Raw genomic sequence first — 21,413 nt, 5'->3', positions numbered from 1 at the left:
GGGGGAACAAATGAACTTACTTACAAAACAGAAGTAGAGTCACAGATGTAGAAAACTTATGACTACCAGGGGAAAAGGGAGGGGCGGGGGAGGGATAAATTGGGAGATTGGGACTGACATATACACACTGCTATATGTAAAACAGATAACTAAAAATAACCTGCTGGGTAGCACAGGGAACTATACTCAATACTCTGTAGTGGCCTACATGGGGAAAGAATCTTAAAAAAAAAAAAAAAGTCTACAAATAATAAATGCTAGAGAGGGAGTGGAGAGAAGGAAATCCTCCTACACCGTTGATGGGAATGTAAATTTGCACAGCCACTATGGAAAACAGTAGGGAGCTACCTTAAAAAACTAAAAATAGAGTTACCATATGTTCCAGCAATCCCACTCCTGGGCGTATATCCAGAAAAGATACATGCACCCCAACTTTCATTGCAGGACTATTTACAACAGCCTAGACATGGAAACAATCTGTGTCCTTTGACAGATGAATGGATAAAGACGTATATATACACAACAGAATACTACTTAACCATAAGAAAGAATAAAATAATGCCATTTACAGCAACATGGATGGACCTAGAGATGATCATACTAAGTGAAGTCAAACAGAGAAAGACAAATATATGATATCACTTACATGTATAATCTAAAAAATAGTACAAATGAACTTATTTACAAAACAGAAACAGACTCACAGACATAGAAAACAAACTTATGGGGACTTCCTAGGTGGCACAGTGGTTTAGAATCTGCCTGCCAATGCAGGGGACACCTGTTCGAGCCCTGCTCCAGGAAGATCCCACATGCCATGCAGCAACTAAGCCCGTGCACCCCAACTATTGAGCCTGCACTCTAGAGACCATGAGCCACAACTGTTGAGCCCGTGTGCAGCAACGAAGACCCAATGCAGCCAATAAATAAATAAATAAATTTATTTAAGAAAAAAAACCTCTCCAACAAAGAGCAGTTCCTCACTGGCCTAGTATTTGCCATTGAAGGCATTGAACTCTCTTGCCATAGGCAGTTCTTGCGATGTGAGTTCTTGTTCTCAGCCATGTTTATGAATGAACTCGTGAGAATAGACACACTCACACCTAGGGAACGTTGGTGTCACTACACTGCCTTATAGTTAAGGGTAACTTATGCACACACAGTCACGCAGCAATAAATGACAGCGCTGTAGAACAGTTTTATGAAACAACGTGCTTCCTACAAGAAGATGTGTTACGACAGTGCCAAAAATAATTAAAAAATAATAAGTGCAGAGAATTGTTGAGTTTTGCCTACCTCTTCAGCTGTAAGGAATTAAAATGCTAAAAGATTGGTGGGCACAATTCACTTCTGGGCACCACCAGAAAGCCTCCACGCAGCTGCAACTTGAACTACTGACAGGCATTCTCATTAGTGACAATTTACCTGTGAGAAGTGAGGAGACAGTTTGCCAAGCTGCTGAGCTGCGGGTAGAGTTGAACACAGAACCACCTTCATGATATTTCTCAACCACATCAAAGTGCATGCTCTTGGAATGACTAAAGAGGAGACGATGATTTCCATTAAAGCAACTTCTGAAGAGCCCTGTAGTCTTTACTTTTCTGTTTGTACGATCCGCAGGTAGAAAAAATTCACAAGCTCTGCAGCCCATCAGCTGATCTGCATAAGGTTGGGCAGATATAACTCCTGATAACAACATCTTTAGAGCAGGCAGTCAAGTCGCTCTGAAAAACAAAAACGAATCAGTAAAAACACGCCAACTCCAAGCTGCCCTCAGATCTGGAATTACTTTTACTGGTCCAATGTGCAGCAAGATTTCCAAAGACCCTTATGCTTTTTGTCCACATAAATTCACCTATGGTTTGCTGTGACGCCTATAACTATTGGTATAAACTGGAGGAGAGTGAATAGACAGAGAACTTATCAGAGAGCTACTGAAAGCTATGACACAGGAGGATGAGCAGACAAGGGTGAGCCCATTATCTTGTGTTCGGCAGTCATGGTCCACACCGCAATTATGTGATGATATTGAACCTCTTATAGAGTCACTTCCCAAGGTCTGAAACAGTGGCCATGAGGCAGACTAGCACATCCTTTGCTTGGGCTGCAGTTTTTGGTAATAACGTTTTGTGTAGTGCATAAAACTCCCTTCTAACAAAGTAGATGTGTCTTCCATAATTGTGGAAAATCACGTTAATAAAAGTGAGTGGGGGGGACCTCCCTGGTGGTGCAGGTTAAGAATCCGCCTGCCAAATGCAGGGGACACGGGTTCGATCCCTGGTCCAGGAAGATCTCACAAGCCACAGAGCAACAAAGCCCATGTGCCACAACTACTGAGCCCACATGTTGCAACTACTGAAGTCCATGTACCTACAGCCTGTGCTCCAAAACAAGAGAAGCCACCACACTGAGAAGCCCGTGCACCTCAATGAAGAGTAGCCCCCACTCACCACAACTAGAGAAAGCCCTCGCACAGCAACGAAGACCCAACACAGACAAAACTTTTAAAACATAAATAAAATTTTTTTTAAAAGGTGAATGGGAAATTTTGGCCAATATTCCTCCTAAGTGATACTCTGACACCCATGTTAGAGCTGAGTGTTTTTATGCAAGAAAACCACTTAAAAGAGAGAACTAAAAATGTCACCTACCAATATGATCTGGAATTGACCAGAACATGCATTGTGGTTATTGGGGAGAGATTTGCAATGCACCATGGGGAAACTATCAATGCTGCCTTGAAGAATCTCCATGGAAACCGCAAATGTATCTTCACTTGCTAGATAGAACAGAGAAGTTTGAACTGGGTGGAGAAATGATTGCATTACCACCTGTATGGTTGTAGAATTCCGGGTGCATACCCAAATTATGTGCTTTGTAATGATCTTTGCTAAACAAGAGACAAAAAGCAATAAACGTGAAAAGGCTAAAAATGAGAATGTAAACCCATACCTTTAATAAATTCCAAAGCAAAAAGTTACCTGTACAGTGGAGAGCTCTGGTAGACACCACATTAAGATATCAGTGTAGAAACCCTCCTACACTGTTGGTGCAGCCACTATGGAAAACAGTATGGAGATTCTTCAGAAAACTAAAAACAGAGCTACTATATGATCCAGCAACCCCACTCCTGAGCATATATCCAGATAAAACTATAATTCAAAAAGATACATACACCTCTATGTTCTTAGCAGCACTATTCACAATAACGAAGACATGGAAACAACCTAAATGTCCATCAACAGATCAATGGATAAAGAAGATGTGGTGCATATATACAATGGAATACTACTAAGTCATAAAAAGAACAAAATAGTGCCATTTGCAGCAACATGGATGCAACTAGAGATTATTATACTAAGTGAAGTAAGTCAGAAAGAGAAAGACAAATACCATATGACATCACTTACATGTGGAATCTAAAATATGCCACAAATGAACCTATCTATGAAATACAGACAGAAACAGACTCATGGACGTAGAAAACAGACTTGTGGTTGCCAAGGGGGAAGAGGCTGGAGGAGGGACAGAATGGGAGATTGGGGTTAGCAGACGTAAGCTATTATATAGAGAATGGATAAACAACAAGGTCCTGCTGTAGAGCACAGGGAACTATATTCAATATCCTGTGATAAACCATAATGGAAAACAATATTTAAAAAGTGCATATATGTGTATAACTGAATCATTTTGCTGTACAGCAGAAAGGAACACAGCACTGTAAAACAACTATACTTCAATTTTTTAAAAAAAGAAATCTTCAGGGGGAGTCAAGGAAGGGAGGGAATACGGGGATGTGTGTATAAAAACAGATGATTGAACCTGGTGTACCCCCAAAAAAAGAAAAAAAAAAAGAAAAAAAAAAGAAATCTTCAGTCCATTTGACATGATTGAACTGTTCTGAGTTAGGTAGATGACTCTACATACAAACTTGAAGGTAAAGATAGAACTATAGAAATGATGAAGTAATCAAACTCACAGTACTTATAATTTTGTGTTAAATTTAGGAATGTTTCATAATCATTCAGGATGTGTTTGTATTACATATTTTTAATGTTCCTAAAGCTTAAGAGAAATTTAAGTGAGGGAATCTGACAGATTTGCCTTGTAATTTCAATTTAAGTGTGTAATTTATTTTTAGATGATATTTTAATTGTAAAAGTTTAACTTGGTGGGGGGAAGGGGTGTGCCTCGCAGCTTGCAGGATCTTAAGTCCCTGATCCATGAACCCACGCCCTGCGCAGTGAAAGCTCGGAGTCCTAACCACTGGACTGCCAGGGGATTCCCAAAAGTTTAGCAAGTTTGATTAAATTTGTAAACACTACTATAAAATTGAAAAGAACTTGAATTACTACATTTGTACATTTGGTTTATTAGCTTTACAGGAGTTGTTTTAATGTATCAGAAGATAATTACTTGTTAGAGTTCTCAGTCCCATTAGGCATTGGAAATGTTTGGAAATTTAATCAATCAGGTTTGTAATTAGTGTCCATTGCTTACACAAATTTAACTTCTCAAAATTATAATTGAATGTTAAAGAGCAAGTGAAAGTGATTATTCTTATTTTTATACTCAAATTATATTAAATGTATAACTAGGATAACAATGTATAAGTTGAACTTGACAAGAAAAATGTTAGATTTTTTTGTTTGTTTTAATAAAGTGAATATAAATTTAAATCCAAGGATATTGATTTTGTGCACAAAAGCCTCCTTCAGACATCAAACTCAGACTGTTGGGAACAAACCAAATGGCTCTATTTCTTCTCTTTTTTCTTTTTAATATTTATTTATTTAGGCTGCGCCGGGCCTTAGTTGCTGCATGCAGGATTTTTTTTAGTTGCAGCATGCAGGCTTCTTAGTTACAGCATGCACGAGGGATCTTAGCTTCCTGACCAGGGAGCGAATCCCTGCCCCCTGCATTGGGGCCCCAGAGTCTTACCCACTGGACCACCAGGGAAGTCCCCAAATTGCTCTATTTCATAAAGAATGGGAAAGAGGCAGTTGTAAAGGGGGGAAGGATGACCAGTGTGGATTGTGGGGGGACATGAGGGTGAAGGGAGAGAAAGAGGAAAGAGAGACTTGCCCAGAGCGTTAGAGAGAGAGATGGAATGGTGACTTAGAAAAAGTCTTAATCGCTCTCATCACCTCCTCAAAAGAATTTCAGCACAGACCAACATTACTTTCTTTTTATATCAATTTTATTGAGGTGCAATTTACATACATAAAAGGCACCCCTTCTAAGTATATATATTGATGACTTTTGAAAACTGAACACTCCTGCATAGCCACCATCACAATCAAGATGTGAAACATTTCCATCACCCCCCAAAATTCTTATGTGTCTCTTCAACCCTGACCCCAAACCCTGATCTGATTTCTACCATTATGGGTTAGTTTTACCTACTCAAGAACTTCATATTTTGCTGATTCACTTTGGTGTACCTCAAAAACTGGCACAACAGTGTAAAGCAATTATATTCCAATAAAGAGCTTTAAAAAAAAAACTTCATATTTCATAAGAGTATGTACGCTTTTGTGTCTGGCTTTTCCATTTGGCACAATGTTGTTGAAATTTAACCATATTTGTTGCATGTATCAATCGTTCCCCTTTCTTTTTTAATTGCCAAACATTATTCCATGGTATGGATTTGTTTATCCATTCACCTGCTGATGGACATTTGGGTTGTTTCCAGTTTGGGCCTACTATAAATAAAGCTGTTATGAACATGAGAGTGCAAATCTTTTTGATAGACGTATTTTTTTCCTGTCTCAGGTAAAAACCTAGGAGTGGAATTGTTGGTCACTTGTTAAGTATACGTATACCTTTCTAAGAAACTGCCAAACTTTTTCAAAGCAGTTGTATCATTTCACTCTCCCTCTTACATTTTTCCTCAGTACTTTCTGGAGTCAGATTGGTTTCTTTTGAATAAGACACTCTCTTCACTAGCCTCAAGGTGGCCCCAGTACATCCCGGTGAGAGCAAAAAGATACCTTAGCTGGAGGAAAGGAAGCCCAATCAGCTAGAGGAAAGGAAGCCCAGTCCACAAGTGACTTTGTCTTCTGCCTCTAGTAACTTCCTGCGACTTTCCAGGGCCTGGTGGAGGGCAGTCCTCTGGACTTTTTTCAGAGAGAGAGTTACTTTGGTCTGTGATCTTGAGTTAACCTGATCCTACTTCTGCCCCCAGAGGGGTGGAGAGAAGGTCACAGGGCCACAGGCACAATTGCAGCTGCTTGTGCATCTTGACGTTGTAAACACCAGCCATTCAGAGCTGCGCAGAGGGGAAGCGGACTTTGAAAAATGCCTCTTGCCAATCAAACCCGTCCCCTTCCCCACCTCAATCCCAAAGCAGTTTACTTCCTTTGTTGTTCATTGTGGGCTTTCAAGGAAAGGAAAAGTGACCCTCAAGCCCCTTGGTCTCTCAGGTGAGGCTGCCTGCAGGTCCTAACCAGCCTCAAGCCCAGTTATCTTCCTGAGCAAAGTTGCTACGCCTTTGACCTAGAAATGGGTGAGTTGGGGGAAAGAGACCAGGTTGGGGCCTCCAGTTGGCAATTATGGCTCTTCTGCCCAAGGACAAGAAAGCGTGAACAGGACCTGGCAGACGCACGTGAATGAAGGCCTATAGGTGCAGTGGTTTGGAAGGACCTGGGGACAAGGTGACAAGCTCAACTGAGGAGGCTTCCCTCTTCCTCAGAAAGCAGCTGTGCAGGAGCAGCTGGTGGGGGCAGACTTGGGGGGAACTGAGTCTCTCTGACGCCCCATCTCAGTGCGGAGAGTCAGTACCAGAGGCAGAGCTGTGACAGAGAGGACTATGTCCTCGCTTCTCCCGTGCAAGGCCACATAGGATAAAGATTCCATTTCCCAAGCTTCCTTGCAGAAGGTCATCCCAGCCAATCATACGCGAGCAGGTGGGTCATGTGGCAGCTCCCCAGGACGTTTTTAAGCCAGATGTTCTTGCACCTATTTCTCCCATCTGCATCCCTTTCTCCCTCCATTGCCTGGAATGTGACATACTCTGTGGATCATGGAGGAGGGGGCCACACCCAGGGAGGGGTTTGGGAGCAGCCAGTTTGGGACACAGAGCTGACCCACTGCCCTCCTCCATTTATGTGAGAGAGAAACAAGCTTCTCTCTGGTTTGAGCCACTGTTTAGTATTTTTACTGTTACAGCTGAACCTCATCTTAAATAATTATAGAGCCAAGGGAGGAGGTAAGGCTGAACAGGGAAGCAGGTCCCAGCTGGTGATAAAATCGCAGAGCCTGAGGGGTCTATGGGGAGCCAAAGGCTGAAGACGGAGAGGAGGAGACAGAGAACTGGGGCCACCGGTGAACAGAAGGTCATCTTGTCTGGAGGGTTTTCAAGCCTGGGGGCAGGATCAGAAACTGCACAGCTCTGTGGGGGAAGGGCTGTAGAGGACTAGGAGGGGTAACCAAGGAGAACCAATCATGCCCACCACCTCTCACCCCCTCACCCTCCCTGCTCTGGTCGAGCTGGGGCAGGAGATTTTCAGCATTAACCCATTTTGGAGTTTTCGTTTCTACCCAGGACTGGACATTCCGATTACCCATCTCAGACCTAATTGGCCATTTAAGTGGTCACAAACCCTGGAGGATATCAGAGAGCAGAGCAGACCAGCAGCGTCCTCATCTTCTTAGGATGGAGAAGATCTGCACCCTCCGTGATCCTCCCACCCCAATTCATTCATTCTGCCGCCCCACAAATATTTACTGATCTTCTACGAAGCGCCAGGAACTGTTCTAGGTGTTGGAGGCAGGACAGTGTATAAAGCACCAAAAATCCCTGCCCTCCTGAGGCTTACACACTAAGGGAGGAGATGGATGTTACAAAGCATTGAAAAAAAAAAAAAAAAGGAACGTTATGAAGTGGTCAGTGCAAAGGAAATAAAGCTGAGAAAGGGGATAAGAGGTCGGGGTTAAATTCCAGTTAGGAAACACTGCACTAAAAAGCAGCGTTTATGTAAAAATTTTTTAAATGTTAGAGGGACACAGGAGAGAGAAAACACACAGTCGTGTGTTGATGATGTCACTGGTATGAATTTAACAGGTACCAACATGTATGTGCCCGCATGTGTGTGTTCACGTGTGATGGACATAGAAGTGGCTCCACAGCCTGATGGGCCGGGGTGAGGTATCTGGGACAGAGACAAAAACGTGGACCAGGGCAGGACGGGCCCCTGAGCCCAGCCCCAGACCTCAAGTTTGGCCAAGAACGGGGCCACATGCCGCCAGCTCTGGGCAGCATCAGCAACACCTCCTCCCAGGCTGGACGGCGTCTGGGAAGGAGGGTGGGCCCCTGGGAGATTGCAGAGTCTCCTGTGTCTGGCCCTGTGGTATCATGGACGGGGGACAGCACAGGGCTCCACGTCCCCCACCCTCCCTGCCCATCCCACCACGTCTGCCACTTTCCACTCTCCATGGGCAGATGGGTCTGTCCGATGAGGATTTTTCCAGGCTGGGCTGGTGGCCTGACCCGGCAGTGGCCATGAGGTCAGGGCAGGGACCATTGCAGGGGAGATGAGGTGTGTTCCTGAGCCCCCGTGGCTGAGGGGAGGGGTCGGGGGTCAGGGAGCAGCTTGGCCAGGAGCAGGTGGAGGTTGGGAATGGGCAGGCCGGTAGTGCCCCCACCCCACATCCTGTTTTCAGAATGGGACCCAGCATGTGCTTTCCCTTGGACTTGGTCCAGGCCAGTGTCTCCCCACCCAGGCCCAGGCCCAAGGGAACCCTAGCACTCCCAAGCATCAACCTAGGGTTTTTCCAGGCTGGGCGAGGCCCCTGAGCCAGTGTGGGTAAAGGACACACTTCCCACTCCTTTCTGACATCAGGCCAGGGGTCCCCATCCGCACATGAAAAACCATACAGGTGCCCATGGCTGGAGAGGAGAGAAAGTGTCACCGAAGAGGTGAGTCCTGGCATGGTCCCCACCAGCCCCACGTAAAGCCCTAGGGACCGTCAGACCCTGGGATGCCACCTGGGAAGCCCAGCCAGGCTGGAGCGGGGACAGTTCCACAAAGAGCTTAATAAGAACATGGGCTCAAAACCACTGAGGCTGGGCGTAAGGCCAGGACCTGCTCTTTCTTGCTGCGTGACTGTGCCCAGTGACGTAGACCCTCTGTGTCTCAGCTTCCCTCCTGCTGGGGTCATCAGGAGGAGTCAATGAGCTAATTCGTGTGATGAGTGGGGCCCAGGGCCTGGCCCAGAGCAGCTGCACAGGGGAAGGAGGGGAATGGTGTGGGTTGCGCAGACTCCTGGAAAGGCAGAGGGACAGACGAGCACTCAACCTGGGAGTGTCCCCTCCCTGGCCACTCAGGTCACCACTGGTCATCCTAACCCCCCATCCCTATGGGACAGCTTCTCCTGCCACCTAGAGCAGTGGAAGGGGATTCAGTTCAGAGCCTCACTGGGGGGAAAGAAGCCTTTCTTCCTATTTATTTTTCGCATTGTAAAATGACATGCTCATTACAGTATATCTGGAAATTACAGAAAAGCAAGAATGAAACCAAAGCTTTTACTTAAGTTCCAAAGCCAGACACCCTTGATACCTTAATGTTTTTCCAAAAGGGCATATTTTTCTGGGCTCAGCCTTTTTTTGTTCTCTGAACATGATTGGGACCTTAGCATTAAGACACAGAGGTGGAAGAGAACTTGGAGGTCAGCCGGCCTAGGCTCCCCAGATAACAAGCCAGGAGACTCTAGCTCAGAAGAGCTGAGTGACTGGTCCATGGTTAGTAGTGGCAGAGCTAGAAGGAGAGTTACCAGGTGTCTGCTGCCTCTTAAAATACCAGTGCCTCCAACCAGCACCAACCCTCGCTCTAGGCCTGAAGACCGCCTTCGAAGGGGACAGTCACTTGGTAGTGGATCTAGACCTTCCAGTTTGGGGGAGTCTGTTGGGAGTGGGCTTCCTTCAGTAAGGGATGCAGCTCTGGTTAACCTCCTCCCTCATTTCCAGTTGGGGACACAGCCGTGGGATGGGAGTGGGGTATAGGTGGGTGAAGGGATGGAAAGGGAGGGCAGGCAGAGCCCAGGAAGGGGTGTGGTCCTGGGGCTGTTCCCAGGGGTGGAGTCAGCCAACAGGGTCACCCTGTCCCTTTAAGAGAAGGGGGAGCGCTAGCCCCTCTCAGCCATCCTGTCTTGTCATCCATCCCGGCCAAATCTGAAAGGGAAAATGAAAGAGGGACCCAGAGGAACAGGTCCCAGCCATCTCCCAAGGTCCTTCGCTCGGCTTTAACATCCCAGCGCCAGCTACGGGGTGAGTGGTTACAGGGTGATGGTCTCAGGGCATCAGGGGCCTGTGGAACCTGTTGGGGGGAGTGTGCTGGGAGGCTCTCGGGAGATACGGGAGGCTGGAAGCAGAGGGACACCAGGGAGGAGATGGGAGAAGGTGGGCCAGCATTCCTGCCGCACTGAGCTCAGATGGCAGGGGACACTTAGGACCCTGGATCCTGATAGAGTTATGGAAGTGGGGTTACCTTTGTGTCCGCTCCCCAATCCTAAGAGGAGTTCACTGCAGTAAAAAGAGCAGGAAAAATGGGCAGAGAAAGAAGGAGGCGGGTCCTTCTGGGTCTGCTGGCTCTGCTCCTCCCTGGGGTACCAAATTGGGTGGGAGCCCTGGGTTTGGGGCACCACTCTTGCCCACGGAAAGCGTCCTTGAGCACATGAGAGCGCTGCTGGGTTTCTGCTTCTACAAATGCAGTCAGGGGCCCGCGGGGCTGATCTCCCAGGTTCTTTCCCACCAACCTGGACTCTGGAGGAGCGTAGGCTCCAACCCAACAGGCCCATGGGTGTCTGACTAGAGCACCAAGGCGGAGCTCCTCCCCAGCGCCCATACTTGAGCATCACCTAACCCTTCCCGCACCCGCCCCCCTCGCTAAGCCCTTTGTTCCCACGAAGTCCCTGCTGCACCCAGGCCCGGCTGACCCCCTGGCTCACCTCGAAGGTGGAGGAGGTCCAACTGGGTGCACCCCGACGGGCACGGAGGGCTGGGCACCCCCCGTCCTTCAGCCCCTGACCCCCCGCCCCGCGTGCGTCCCCAGCGCCATGGGGGAGTGGGCGTTCCTCGGCTCGCTGCTGGACGCCGTGCAGCTGCAGTCGCCGCTCGTGGGCCGCCTGTGGCTGGTGGTCATGCTGATATTCCGCATCCTGGTGCTGGCCACGGTGGGCGGCGCCGTGTTCGAGGACGAGCAGGAGGAGTTCGTGTGCAACACGCTGCAGCCGGGCTGTCGCCAGACCTGCTACGACCGCGCCTTCCCCGTCTCCCACTACCGCTTCTGGCTCTTCCACATCCTGTTGCTGTCGGCGCCCCCGGTGCTCTTCGTCATCTACTCCGTGCACCGGGCCAGCAAGGAGCCGGGCGGCGCGGACGCCGGCGCGGGGGCGCCGGGGAGCCCGGGGCGCCCGGGGGGCCGCCGCGCGCGCCGCTGCTACCTGCTGAGCGTGGCGCTGCGCCTGCTGGCCGAGGTGGCCTTCCTGGCGGGCCAGGCGCTGCTCTACGGCTTCCGCGTGGCCCCGCACTTCGTGTGCTCCGGCCCGCCGTGCCCGCACACCGTGGACTGCTTCGTGAGCCGGCCCACCGAGAAGACCGTCTTCGTGATCTTCTACTTCGCCGTGGGGCTGCTCTCGGCGCTGCTCAGCGTGGCCGAGCTGGGCCACCTGCTCTGGAAGGGCCGCCCGCGCGCCGGCCGCTGTCGCCGGGAGGCCGAGCGCGACAACCGCTGCAACCGCGCGCACGAGGAGGCGCAGCAGCTGCTCCCGCCGCCGCCGCCCTCCCTGCCCTCCCTGCCCGCCCGGCGCCCGGGCCCCGACCCCGACGCCCCGCCCGCCTATGCGCACCGGGCGGCGGCCGGCGACAGCGAGGGCGACAGCGGCCGCAGCAAGGCATCGCGGGCCACCGTCCGCCAGGACCTGGCCATCTAGAGCTGCCTGGGGCGGGGACGAGGTCAGAGGCCAGGCCCCACCACCCCGCGGCGAGGAATGGCTCCCCACCAACTGTTCGCAGGGCTCCCTGCCCAGCAGAGGACACACACACCCTCTGGGCAGCATCCGCGCTTCCCAGCTGAGCTGGGGACATCGAATGAACTAAGGTCCTTGGTGCCAGGGATCCAGGCAGAGAGGAAGGAGGCCTGGGGCTGAGAGAAGGTGGACAAGAGGACGGCAGAGCAAATGCGAAGAGGAGGGTCGGGTGGAGCCCAGGTTGTTTTACTGGGGACACAAACAACTGTGATACCAGCATCCCTGGGGGCCTCTCCTTGTTCGGACTGAGGCGTCGCCTCTGTGGGCTCTCTGTGTATGTGCACACACGCGTACACGTATATACGGTGTGAGCTGTCGGTGCCTGCGCTCATGTAAAATCTGTGAGCTCTTTGTGTGTGTGTGTGCATGCATGCATATATCCCGTGTGAGCTCTGGTTGTGCACAAGCACGTGTCCGTTTTGTGCGGGTTCTCGGTGCGTGTGTGCCTACCCCGCGTGTGTTCTGCAAACGTGCGTGCATCTGTGTGCCCTGTGTGAGCTGCGTGTGTGATCTCTGATACGCACTGTGTGGGTGGCCAGGATTCAGTGCCAGCAGCAGCCACGGTGGCTCCCTCCCTACCTGCAGGGGCATCACAGGAAGATCTCCCCTCCTGATGGAGCCCTCACAGGAAGGGAACGGGAGGGGAGGCAGTGGGAGGTGGCCCTTCACCCTGAGCAGGCCTCAGTCAGTCTGGGCACCATTCTTGACCTTGTGGCCTGAGCAAGGTGGCTGGGCCCTCCTTTCGTGAAGATAGAGTGGGGGTGGGCAATGGGCTCAGAGGGCAGGACTCTTCTAGCTTCCCTCTCCTCTCCGTGCTGCTATTAGCCCAGTCTATAAACATCCTCAGAAGAAACCTCCCCCCAGATGTGCTCCTGGCCCTGCATTTTCCTGCAGCCATCACCCACTTCCCCTCCTCCCCAACCCACCCACCCTTCCCCCTCCCCCAAATACAAGGAACTGTCTACGTGGCTGCCTCCTGTTCCCCTCCTGTCTCTCCTCTGCCCCCATCTGCTTCCTCCTTCACTGCCCCGGTGGGGATGCTCTCCATAAGCAGAGCCAGCATCTACGTGGAAAATCCAGGGGCCTCCATCTAACCACACTCCTGGGGCTTCACCAGACCCTGTTGAGCAGGCTCCCAGCACCCCACTCTTCTACGTCCCTGGTCGTTCCCTCTCTATCCTCCTTTCCTTCACGCCTCTTCCTCAGCTCTCCTGCCTGGACTCCACACAACAGCTGGAGGAGTCTTTCTAAGCCGCCCCCATACTCACGCCCCTGGGGCTCCCCTGTCCTCAGGGTAAGTCCAGCACCTGAACGAGCCTTCTGAAGCCCCGCACATCTGGCCCTGAGTCACCATGCCTCCTCCAGCCCCTTCACATCGGCTTCTCCAAGGTTGCTGTGCTCCAAACCGTACCGAATTTTCTGTTCCTACCAAGCACAGTACCCAGTTTTGCTTCTAAGTGTTTCAACATGCTGTTCCTTTGCCTGAAGTGGCCTCCCTCTCTGTAGCACCCTCTTCCCCTAGCTAATGCCTACCTGCCTTTTGATCTCATTTGGGAATAAAATAGATGCCTTCCTGGACAAAGAACCCAACCTCTAAAATCAGAGCTAGAGGCCCCAAGGCAGCACTTCTGCTGGATACAGAGCTCTCTCCTCCTGGCAGACCCATAGTTGGTGCTTAGCAAGCTTGTGCTGGATGAGGAACTGGAGGTGTTCCATAGGCCCAAACGCTTACCCACACTCACGGGGTGTGCTACCATCTCTCCAGCTACAGTGAGTTCCGTGTCTGCCACCTAGACCCTTCCACACAAACTCAGACGTGAATGTCCAGCTGTTTTCCATATGTATTCATTCAACAAAGACTTCTTGAGCACATAGTGTATGCCAGGCAGTGTTCAGGATCAGCACTGTTCTGCAGAAAGGGGGTGTGAGCCACCTATGCAAGTCCAAGTTTTCCACTTAGCCACATTACAAAGTGAAAGGAAACAGGTGAAATTCATCTTAGTAATATATTTTCTTCAGAAATATATTTTCTTTAAATATTTTTTCAACACGCCATCAATATAAAAAACAAGTATCAAGGAGATGCTTTACAGTCTCCGTTTTGTACTAAGTCTTTGAAGTCTGGTGTGTATTCTGCACTTGAAGCACATCTCAATTTGGACCAGCCACATATCTAAGACGCTGAGTGGCTGCTGTATTAGCAGATCCAGGTGCTGGGTTCCCGTAGTGGTCAAAACTTGCCCTCGTGATGTTTATATTCTTGTGGAGAAGGCAGACAATAAATACAGATTGTACCACCAGCCGGTGCAAGAGTAAGGGGAGAGAGAGTGACACCCCTAAGGAGTGACGGGGAGCAGAACGTAGCAAGGGGCCAGCCGCGAAGCTTCTCCAGGAAGAGCGTTCCCATTGGAGGGAATGGCAAGAGCAGGGGTCCTGAGGCAGGAATAAGCTGGAGGTGTCAGGAGGCTGGTGGGGCAGGAGTAAAGTGGGGGGGGGGGCGCCGAGGGGTCGCCAGTAACTCAGATGACACCCCAACTTCCTTAGCGCTCCACTCAGTTGCTGGGGTCCCCAACCACCCCCACCACCTCCACCCGTTGTTGCCATAGCCCGTCTTCTGCCCACCTCCCACATCGCATCAATCACCTGCTCCTCCCATTTTACCACCTAAGCATTTCCTCCCCTCGGCCACTCTTCTCCACTCCTTCAGAGGCTGCCCAGGGTCAGCTGGTCACCAACGTCCTGGGGTGCTCCCTCCCTCAGCCTCTTCCCCTGCCCCCTGCAATTCTAATCTGAACGCCTCACTCACTAGCTTCGAATCCTTCACTGCCATTGCCCTCAGGATCACGTCTAGCTCCTGTATTGGCCTTGACCAGCCTGTCCCAGCCTCTACAGCCTCACCTCTTCTACCATTTCAACCAAAACCTGAAATGGTTAAAACACAGAGCTAGGGATAGTTTCTGATCACCAGGAGCTTTTTATTACCTCTGCATCCCACCTGGCTAACTCTTCCCCTTAGAGATTTAGCTGGGAGGGGGCACCTCTTCCAGGGAGCCTTCTAAGCCCCGCTCCAAGCCTGGTTAAATGCTTCTGCCCTGTGCTCCCATAGGCAAAGCACACGTCAGCCTTCGATGACCAGACTCCACAGCAGTGGTTCTCAACTGAGGGCAATTTTGCCCCCCAGGGGACATTTGGCAATGTCTGCAGATATATTTGGTTGTCACAGCTTGAGGGAAGGTGCAACTAGTAGATAGAAGCCAGGGATGCTGCTAAACATCCTACAGTGTAAGGATGGCCCCTCACAACAAAGAATTCCCAGCCCAAAATGTCACTTGTGCCATGGATGAGAAACTCTGCTCTACAAGGATGAACTGTGTACTATTCAGAGCCACCTCAAGCCCCAGAGGGTCCCAGCAGCAAAGTTACTATCCCAAGGAGGGCGCTTTCTAAGTGTGGGGGTCACTGCTTTAGTCCTCACAATGAGGGGACCCTGTTGGCATTTGGCGGGTAGGGGCTAGGAATGCCAATGTTTCCCACAATAAAGAATTGTTGAGGACTTCCTAGGTGGTGCAGTGGTTAAGAATCCACCTGCCAATGCAGGGGACACGGGTTCGAGCCCTGCTCTGGGAAGATTCCACATGCCACGGAGCAACTAAGCCCGTGCGCCACAACTATTGAGCCTGTGCTCTAGAGCCCGTGAGCCACAACTGTTGAGCCCATATGCCACAACTATTGAAGCCCACGCGCCTAGAGCCTGTGCTCCACAACAAAGAAGCCACTACAATGAGGAGCCCGCGAACCACAATGAAGAGTAGCCCATGTTTGCATCACCTAGAGAAGGCCCGTGCGCAGCAACAAAGATCCAATGTAGCCAATAAATAAATAAATAAACAAATAAATTTATATATATAGAAAAAGAATTGTCAGACCTCCTAAAGTAATGGAAATAAAAACAAAAATAAATGTGGGACCTAATGAAACTTAAAAGCTTTTGCACAGCAAAGGAAACTATAAGCAAGACGAAACGACAACCCTCAGAATGGGAGAAAATATTTGCAAACAAATCAACAGACAAAGGATTAATCTCCAAAATATATAAAAAGTTCATGCAGCTCAATATCAAAAAAACAAACAACTCAATCAAAAAATGGGCAGAAGACCTAAATAGGCATTTCTACAGATGGCTAAGAGGCACATGAAAAGCTGTTCAACATCACTAATTATTAGAGAAATGCAAATCACAACTACAATGAGGTCCCGCCTCACACAGGTGAGAATGGGCATTATCAGAAAATCTACAAACAATAAATGTTGGAGAGGGTGTGGAGAAAAAGGAAAGCTCTTGCGCTGTTGGTGGAAATGTAAATTGATACAGCTGTTATGGAAAACAGTATGGAGGTTCCTTGCAAAACTAAAAATAGAGTTACCATGTGACCCAGCAATCCCACTACTAGGCATATACCCAAAGAACACCATCATTCAAAAAGACACATGCACCCCAGTGTTCACTGCAGCACTATTTACAATAGCCAGGACATGGAAGCAACCTAAATGTCCAACAACAGATGAATGGATAAAGAAGATGTGGTGCATATATACAATGAATATTACTCAGCCATAAAAAGGAACGAAATTGGGACATTTGTAGAGACATGGATGGATCTAGAGACTGTCATACAGAGTGAAGTAAGTCAGAAAGAGAAAAACAAATGTATATTAACACATATGCGGAATATAGAAAAATGGTACAGATCAACCGGTTTGCAAGACAGAAATAAACACAGATGTGGAGAACAATCATGTGGACACCAAGGGGGGAAAGCCGGGGGATGGGGGTGGAGGTTGGGGTGGGATGAATTGGGAGATTGGGACTCTCATGTATACATTACTAATAAGAAAAAATATCAAATTGTACATTTGAAATATTGTGTGTCAATTATATCTCAATAAAAGTTTTAAAAAAATTGTCAGCCTTCCCTGGTGGCGCAGTGGTTAAGAATCCACCTGGCAATGCAGAGGACACAGTTTCGATCCCTGGCCTGGGAAGACCCCACATGCTGTGGAGCAACTAAGCCTATGTGCCACAGCTACTGAGCCTGCGCTCTAGAGTCCGCATGCCAGAACTACTGAAGCCCACATGCATAGGACCCCTGCTCAGCAAAAAGAGAAGCCACCTCACTGAGAAGCCCACGCACCACAGCAAAGAGTAGCCCCTGCTCACCACAACTAGAAAAAGTCCGCACACAGCAACAAAGACCCAACGCAGTAAATAAAATAAAATAAATTTTTTAAATGCTATCTTAAAAAAAAATTGTCACACACTCCTTTAGAATGTCCCACTGACATTTACATAGTGAACAACCTCCTTATAATTACCTGAACCCAAAACCTGACTCTGTTTTACATATTAAGCATTAAGGGTTTAGTTTGGGGATTTTTTTTTTTGCATGATTTTATTATTCATTACTGGGTTTTTTTTCAACATCCACTCATACTCTTTAACTTTCTTGGGCTTCTTGTACAGAATAGCTTCCGACCTTCTTCTTTTAAATCCAAATGTTGGGGACTTTCCTGGTGGTACAGTGGTTAGGAATCCACCTGCAAATGCAGGGGACATGGCTTTGAGTCCTGGTCCGGGAAGATCCCACATGCTGCAGAGCAACAAAGCCCGTGCGTCACAACTACTGAGCCTGAGCTCTAGAGCCTGTAAGCCACAACTATTGAGTCCACGTGCCACAGCTACTGAAGCCCGCATGCCTAGAGCCCATGCTCCACAACAAGAGAAGCCAACGCAATGAAAAGCCCTAGCACCACAATGAAGAGTGGCCTCTGCTCATGACAACTAGAGAATGCCTGTGCGCAGCAACGAAGACCCAATGCAGCCAATAAATAAATAAATAAAATTTTAAAAAAAGATCCAAATGTTGGTTAAAAACAGAAGCAAGTATAGGACTGTGTCCAATCTGCCCAAAGGTTGTGCCCAAGCACTGACGTTGAAATTCACAGTACTTTCCCTGAATTTCTCCTTTACAATAGTGTGACAGCATGGTGACTTTTTAAAGCATGTGTTTGGTATGTTATGTTAAATTATGTCAGGTTCATAAAGAAACCTGTTAGAAAGTGTTAGAAAATATTTGCTAGAGGAAGAGAGCCTCTGTCCTCGGGGATCCGTTGCAGCCTGGCCCAGACGCTGACATAAGCGAGGATCTGGCGCCACCTGATGGCTCAAGTAGAAATGGCAGGTGGACCCTTGTGGAAGGAACTCTTCGGACGCAGGAATCTTTTCCTGCCCAGGCATCTCTTCCTGCCCAGGCATCTCTTCCTGCCCAGGCACCCTGCTAACCTTCCCGAAACGCAGCCTCCACTGCCACCTCCCCAGCCCACCCCCTGCAGACCTCGGTGCTTGACGCTTCTTCAAGGGCTTCAGGGATCCAGGAAAGAGCCCTGGCTGAAAGGTGGGAGCCCTTAATACTCTTCCCTGATCTGCCACTAACTCGCTGTGTGACCCTGGGCAAGGGCACTGCCCTCTCTGGGCCTTGATGTGTAGTGTGGAGGGGGGCAAAACTGGCTTCTGAGGACCCTCAAGACCAGTCGCACTCCATCCTCTCAACCAGGAGCATCCAGGTGCCCTGTCACCTGTCTGTCTTCTATGCCTCCTGCCCACAGAAGTGAACTTGGGGTAGACAGGGGATGGCAGGACAATTCCTCCTGGAGGCAGAGGGACCAGTGGGCTGGCCTCCCAAGCTTCCATCCCAATCCTGAGTTCTTCTTAGCTTCTAATGAGCCCCTGACTCAGGTCCCCATGCCAATGGGCACTCCTGCTGTGAAGGTCATCTGTGGTCACTCCAAAAATAGAACTCCTGGGCTTCCTAGGTGGCGCAGTGGTTGAGAATCTGCCTGCCAATGCAGGGGACACGGGTTCAAGCCCTGCTCCAGGAAAATCCCACATGCTGCGGAGCAACTAAGCCCGTGTGCCACAACTATTGAGCCTGCGCTTTAGAGCCCGTGAGCCACAACTATTGAGCCCAAGTGCTGCAACTACTGAAGCCCACGCGCCTAGAGCCTGTGCTCCGCAACAAGAGAAGCCACGGCGATGAGGAGCCCACGCACCACAACGAAGAGCCCCCACTCACCGCAACTAAAAAGAAAGCCCGGGCACAGCAAAAAAGACCTAACACAGCCAATAAATAAATAAATAAATTTATATATAAAAAAACATAGAACTCCTCTGCCACTAAGTGACCCCCAGACCCCACCTCTGGCTTCCCAAGGACTAGGGACTCTCTGAGGGCCAAAGTGGCTTTCTCCCTCAGGCTGCGGACTCCCTGAATCCTCGGGCAGTCCTCCCTCTCTCCTCTCCCCCCTCCACACTGGGGTCCCTGACAGGCTAGGAAGGCCCCTCGACCAAGGGCTTCCCGAGGGCAGGTCCATCTCCTTCCACAGGGTCTCCAAAGATGCCAGCACAGCAAATCAAGCCCCAAAGGCAGCTTGGCTGCCAGCACCCATAGCAGACCCCAGCCCCTGCCCAGACAGCAGGAGAGGGCGGTGAGGCAGTGAGGCTGAGGCACGTGTAGAATAAATATAACTTTATTCTTCACCCAGTGGATCTCAGTGGAAAGTCCAACAGTAACAGGTGCACCAGCGGGCTCTGGGGGATGAGACCCCAACCCCGGGGCAGGGAGGGCAGGGCAGAGCCAGCTCCCCCAGCCCAGGGGTGCAGGGGTGATGGGAGGGGGGGCCCCCTATAGGCCCGTCCTGCGGGGCAAGAAGGGGGCATGGCTGTGGGGGGAGCAGGGAAATGGAGAAACTCAGGCCACGTGTGTCTGTCGGCCCGTCTGTCCACCGTGTGTGTGTGTGTGTGTGTGTGTGTGTGTGTGTGTGTGTGTGTGTCTGGGGGCCCTGTGGGCGGTGCTGGTGGCTGTGAGGCTGGGGGGCAGGGGCAGCTCGGACCCCCTAGCCAGCCCCTTCACAGGGGGGCTGGAGGGCTTCGATGACGTGGGCTCTGGTGGGGAGGCAGCTCCGCCAAGGACACAGGGCTGAGAAACACACGCCTGTGTGTTCGGAGGGCCCCCCTGCTTTGTCCTGCCCCATCTCTTGGGTGAGCCCCCTCCTTCCAGGGGTTGCCGGGAAACTGTCCATGCCCAGTGGTTAGGCAGAGGGAGAGGGGAGGGCAGGCCTCAGAAAGTTAGTACTTCACAGTTTTAAAGAGAAAACTGAGGAGGAAAAGGCTGGGAGGAGGGCTTAGGGGGCGCAGGGACTTGGAGAGAGAGGGGGAGCCCCTTCTGAGCCGCTCCCCTTCCCCAGGACCCACCCCCACCAGCTCTGGATCCAGCGCCCCCCAATACACAGCACAGATTCCTTCAGTATAAATGTGCTTAAAATGAAAATTCTTATTAAAAAAATCAAAACCAAAAAAAAAAAATTAAAATAAAAACAAAACCAGCAAGAATTAATACCTGGGGGTTGGTACGGCAGAGTATGTACAGGGGGAATCCCCCACCCTGGCCCACCCCCTCTGTCACCAACCGAGGCAGGGGGGTTCCCCAACTGGGGGGCAATGGCTTGCGAGTTCGGAGGATGGGGGAGCCAGGTCCTGGCATTTGCTGGTGATGAAGATGTGGCGAGGTGGGCAGAGGGGTGTCTTGATGAACACGAGGCCCCCAGGGCCCATCCTGAGGCCCAGGCCCAGGGGTCCCCACTCAGTTCTTGCCCCCGATGTCAGCCCAGGCTGGAGGAGCGGGCAGTCCATCGCAGGCCTGGGCCTCTGTCCAAAGAGTCGCCGCCTCCTCCCTCTAGTCCCCCAGGGAAGGGAGGACAGGTGGGGGGCAGGGCTGGCGGGGGGGCGCGTGGTTGGTAGAAAGGCAGAGAAAAGCCAGGGCGTGGGGCGAGGGCTGTGTCCACGGGGCGCAGGCAGTCACGGGGAATGGGTGGCCGGGCTGCTTCTGTTTGAGCTGGGGCTGAGGCTGGGGCTGCAGCTGCCAGGCGGAGGGGCCAGGCCGCCCCCATCCCGCCCCCCGCCCCCCGCTTGTCCGCTCAGAGTGTCCAGGCCCTCGGAGTTCTCCAGCATTTCCTGGATGAGAGGTGGCATGGAGCCTGGGATCTCCATCTTCAGCGTGATCACCCGCTCAGCCCCTGCAAGAAAGGAGAGATGGAGGTCAGCGTGCCTGCCCGGCTCCTCCAGCCCCACAAGCAACTGTGGCCCCAGGAGTGAGGGATGCCAGCTCTCCTGAGCCCCCACAGCTGAAGGGCAACAGGGCACAGTGGCTCCAACCTCAGGCCGTGGGGTCCGATGGCCTGGGCTTGACACTGGGCCCTTCCTATGTGCTGTGGACTCGCCTACTGACATCTCAAAACGACTCTGTGAGCACCATCGTTATCCCCACTCCTCA

At 50.6% G+C, this 21,413-nt stretch overlaps 2 protein-coding genes and 1 pseudogene across 6 annotated transcripts in view; 2 read left to right on the top strand and 1 right to left on the bottom strand.

Moving 5' to 3' along the window:
* Positions 1-1,063: 1,063 nt before the first annotated feature.
* Positions 1,064-10,129, top strand: LOC130839572 (kelch repeat and BTB domain-containing protein 2-like; annotated as a pseudogene).
* Positions 10,130-11,055: 926 nt separating this feature from the next.
* Positions 11,056-11,931, top strand: GJD3 (gap junction protein delta 3). Its single transcript, XM_057717129.1, has one exon. It carries the CDS (start codon positions 11,056-11,058, stop codon positions 11,929-11,931), a length of 876 nt encoding a protein of 291 aa, XP_057573112.1.
* A 7,664-nt stretch (positions 11,932-19,595) lies between these two features.
* The window catches only part of RARA (retinoic acid receptor alpha), a 34,900-nt gene continuing 33,082 nt past the window's right edge, over positions 19,596-21,413 (bottom strand). For all 5 annotated transcript variants that reach the window (XM_057716969.1, XM_057716966.1, XM_057716968.1 and 2 more), the window contains exon 8: positions 19,596-21,156. In XM_057716969.1, the coding sequence (XP_057572952.1) occupies positions 20,939-21,156 (218 nt within the window). In that variant the 3' untranslated portion in view covers positions 19,596-20,938. The remainder of the gene's footprint in view (positions 21,157-21,413) is intronic.

Source organism: Hippopotamus amphibius, chromosome 17 (assembly GCF_030028045.1).
Source record: "Hippopotamus amphibius kiboko isolate mHipAmp2 chromosome 17, mHipAmp2.hap2, whole genome shotgun sequence".
NCBI lineage: Eukaryota > Metazoa > Chordata > Mammalia > Artiodactyla > Hippopotamidae > Hippopotamus > Hippopotamus amphibius.
This window is presented reverse-complemented; position numbering and strand designations above follow the sequence as displayed.

What these genes read in the sequence shown, in the direction of transcription:
- GJD3 (XM_057717129.1), top strand. Translation starts at nt 11,056, where the DNA reads ATGGGGGAGTGGGCGTTCCTCGGCTCGCTGCTGGACGCCGTGCAGCTG.